At 33.4% G+C, this 4054-nt stretch overlaps 1 protein-coding gene across 3 annotated transcripts; it reads right to left on the bottom strand.

The window, feature by feature from the left end:
* Positions 1-396: 396 nt before the first annotated feature.
* On the bottom strand, positions 397-3837 carry LOC11421804 (senescence-associated carboxylesterase 101). Of its 3 annotated transcripts, none has more exons than XM_003618277.4 (4): positions 3710-3837; positions 2966-3317; positions 2082-2615; positions 397-1571 (listed from the first exon to the last, which is right to left on the bottom strand). In XM_003618277.4, exons 1-4 carry the CDS (start codon positions 3724-3726, stop codon positions 738-740), a joined length of 1737 nt encoding a protein of 578 aa, XP_003618325.2. In that variant the 5' UTR covers positions 3727-3837; the 3' UTR covers positions 397-737. The 3 variants fall into 3 exon arrangements, with proteins under 3 accessions (XP_003618325.2, XP_003618323.2, XP_003618326.2); XM_003618275.4 differs by having other exon boundaries at positions 397-1568; XM_003618278.4 differs by having other exon boundaries at positions 397-1565.
* Positions 3838-4054: the final 217 nt, after the last annotated feature.

Genomic DNA, 4054 nt, shown 5'->3' with positions numbered 1-4054 from the left:
CGCGAACGTACATGTGTGCGTGTGAATTCACATATACTAGTTTTGATCAGCTTTTTTGTATTATTATTTTTGGTTCTTTCTAGCTTGCTATGTGTTTAGTTTTATTTCTTTATTTGCATATTTATCAATGAATAAACTTTATATTTGTGTCTGTATTTTAATTCATATTTATTCACGTGCTTTTTTTAGTATTTTAATTCAATATTTTTCTTTTTAAAAGAAAAAGTAAAAGGTCAAGTATATAATTTGTTTTTAATTTTTTTGATAAAAAAATAAGATTTTTGAATTATGTAATTCAAGCAGATGAGATAAACCTAACGAGTCGAACGATTTTAATGGTAAATTTTTTATAATTCTTAGTGAAGAAATGGTGTAATGAATAAATTTGTCAAGGGGTTGAAATAATTTCTTGAAATAAGTTATATAGAAAGTGGAGACCATTCTTACAATATTCAATCTTAAATCACACTCATCAATGAAAAATTACAATAATTCCAGCTAAGGTGATAGAATTTCATTTATTATACATAGCTAAACCACAAGGATATGATAATCTATGAAGCACAAACACGGACATCGGACATGACACGGACACCGACACGCCGACACGAACAATAATTTAAGAAAATGATATAATTTAGTGTAATTATAGGTGTCGCGTTGGTGTTGATGTCAGACAGCAATACATATCCGACACAGGACACGCCTAATCCCCATGCTTCATAGGTGACAGTTCTTCAATCAAATTTATAAGTTCCACCAACATATTGCACATTATAGTTATAAGCATTGCTCATAAAATTTGTGAGTTTTGAACCATATGAAGCTGCTTTAATTTTCTTATATTGACTCCACCATGCCATGTAGCTACTTTCACTAAGGAAAATCTCTGGTGACACTGCATATTCCTTGAGCAATCCATACACATAATTCTCAAATTCAACCAATTTTCTTGTTGCCTCATCCTTTTCAATGTCACTAAGTTTTTCATCCAATTTTTTGCATGAAATAAGAGCCTCTTCAACATATGCCCAAAAGCAAGAATCTAGAGTTAAAATTGATTCCACTTTATCTTTAGTAACATTTGAACTAGTTGTTGTTGCTGCTGCTTCTACAAGCCAATCCTCCAATTGTTTGTAGTGACTAGATCTTTCTGTTGTCACATAGTCTTTACCACCATTGAGATAGAATTGAGCTATTTCTAATGGTTCAACCATTCTCCTGTAAGTTGTTCCGCCATAGAGCCAGCGTGTACGAAGGGACGCACCTTCTTTCTGAGGCTTCATCAATGAATCTTGAACCATTTTTTTCCAATAGTTTGAGAGTTTTTTGTGGCGTGTAACTACATCATGGTCATCTGTTGAGTTCATTTTCTTGTAGCTATCATAGTACCCTATGTTCCTATTTTTCGAATTCGTCTTGTACATCTCAAGTTCAGCCATGTTTATCTTCATTAAATTCAATTTCTTTGATGGATCAAATTTTTCCCTCTTCTGCTTGATGAAATTTTTCTCTAGATTCTCCATCTTTTCTACCAAAGTAATGATGTCAATTTCCTGTTGCTGCTGCTGCTAAAAAATGATCAATTTTGGTGAAACAGATCAATAAAAATTGGACTAACTAATACTAATCTAATTACTTACACAATAGCTCTAATAATAAGGTTTGCTTATAAAGCTAGTTAATTAAGAACTGAAAAACTCTACTTGAAGAAAAGGCCAACCACCACAATTTGGGTCGCGATGTCATGGTTTTGATGTCCTTACAAGATCGACTAGTATGGTGATGACTGACCACTACCTATAACGTCACGCTTAGAATTAGACAGCTAGAGTCTGATCGATGTGGCCCAATAGCGGTGACCTAGCAGGTGGCCTAACAAACCTTGGATAGACTAGTATACCATCTTAGAATTTGGGTTAATCCTAATTCAAGTCCTACGAAATCGACTTTTAAGGTGAAGACTGTCCACCACTTATTAACATACACGTTTTCAAGCAATATCTCATCCAATGTGAGACTTTTCATAATTAACGTGATCAAACTATAATTAAAAACATTGCTAAGAGATGTTGAACTACCTGCATATGTGGTATCAATCCTAGTGTCAACAATTGCAAGCCGATACATGCCTGTAGTGAATCAGAATAATTCATGCCTTGAACCTGATTTGCGGTGTCCTTCCAAATCGCTTTGCGATGGAGTATTTCAACAATATTTCGATACTCCACAGAACCAAACACTTGACTTTGGTCATGGATTGACGTCTCAAGAACTGCTAAAACAGAATCAGAATTCTCAAAACAAGTAGAATATGTATCATGACAGACGAGAAATGTTCCGAAGGGCACGTAAGAACTAGTATGATCTGTGATGAACTTCCTTGGAAGTGGATCATTGGAAGAAACAACATGAAGAAAACAAGAATTCCATGAAGAACTGTGTGATATGGAATTTTGCAATCCTTTGTCACCAATTAGTGGAGAACCAAAGGTAATGCAAAGAGGTTTTTTCTTTCTTGAGTCAAATCCATCTAATAGTAATAAAGTGAAGAGTGAAGCAATTGATCCTCCAAGAGCAAGTCCAGTGATTATCAACTTAGGTGAGCTATTAACCTGCATTAAGATGTTATTATGCTTGATCAAATTAAGGTTTATACACAGTTAAGTTAAGCACTTATCATGTCTCTATAAGCTCAGAAAATGTCGATATATTCTACAAGCAAAATAATATTTTCATCTAAATTGTAAAATGTTTCAATAAGCTAGTGAATGGACTTGAGTGGTTAATGAGTTCCAGTTAAGGACAATTTGCTCGGAAGACCACAAACTCGAATCATGGCTGAAACGATTTTTTGTCAGACTTTACTTACCTCCTAACTGAACTCTTACACATGTGTTTAGAGGAACATATAAAAATAGCAATGGAAATTAAAAGTTAGAATAATGACAAGGAAAAATTGTACCTCAGATTTCAATTGATCAAGCCCTTGATGATTTTCAAAGAAGAGTGAAACTGCTGCAATGTTAAGATGAAAAAGAGGATTTGCTTTAGTACTCAAAAACTGAAAATGAAGGAAATTCTTCTCCTTGAGTTCAGTAGATGAAACCAATTCAGATTGAAGATTGGCAGAATTCGACGGTGCGGTCTCAAATGCTACAATTGTCCCATCAGTATCTTGTTCTTTATAAACTTTCCATGACAGTCCATTATTACCAACAACATTTGAAACAATGTTTGCATCATTGACATTCCATAATTTTCGAAGAAGACCAGAACTTGTCACAAATGTTGCAACCTCTATTCCACTGCTAAATCTACAATCCCAAAAAGGACACAAATTTATTCAACACAAGATAATATTATAACACAATCAGCCTCTCATTCATTTTTGTTACCTTAAACATATCATACTTACACAATACCAACACTAATAATAATTTTAGAACATCAATTAATTGAAGGTAAACATGTTGTCGGTGTCAGACAACATATGTGGAACACATCGCACATTCAATCTTATTAGTCTTCGCGAGTATATCTCAGTTGATAAGGACATTACATTATAGTATCTAGGGATCCATTTATTCGATGAATTTCTAGCTACTAGAATGAAATTTGCTATATTTGCATAAACAAAATATATTAAATAAATTCTTAAGTAATAAACAAAAAATAAATAAAATATGAGAAGGAGGAATTCACATACTGTTGAGATTGGACCATTGTGCTAGAAGAGTAGACAAAAAAGTGAGTGAAAAATATACAAGGTTGTGAATTGTGTGATGAAGTGTGTGTTGAATGTTGATATATATATATATAGTGAGTGAAAAATCTCTTAGGAAGAAACAACGAAGCTCAATGGAAATGTGTAGGAAATGGTCATAAAAGCATATAACAATAACAAAGAAATTACGAAGGAATATGTAGGGCACATCAACCTTTCTTGTAACATAAATAAACTGAGTGAAGGAAAATGCCCCAAAGGTCAATGACAACGACTTTGTTGTCCTATAGTTATTTTGTGTGTCAAGTTGGTTAAATATTTAAGAGA

This window comes from Medicago truncatula, chromosome 6 (genome assembly GCF_003473485.1).
Source record: "Medicago truncatula cultivar Jemalong A17 chromosome 6, MtrunA17r5.0-ANR, whole genome shotgun sequence".
NCBI classification, from domain to species: Eukaryota; Viridiplantae; Streptophyta; class Magnoliopsida; order Fabales; family Fabaceae; genus Medicago; species Medicago truncatula.
Note: the sequence above shows the minus strand (reverse complement) of the source record. Positions and strands in the feature narration are given on the sequence as shown.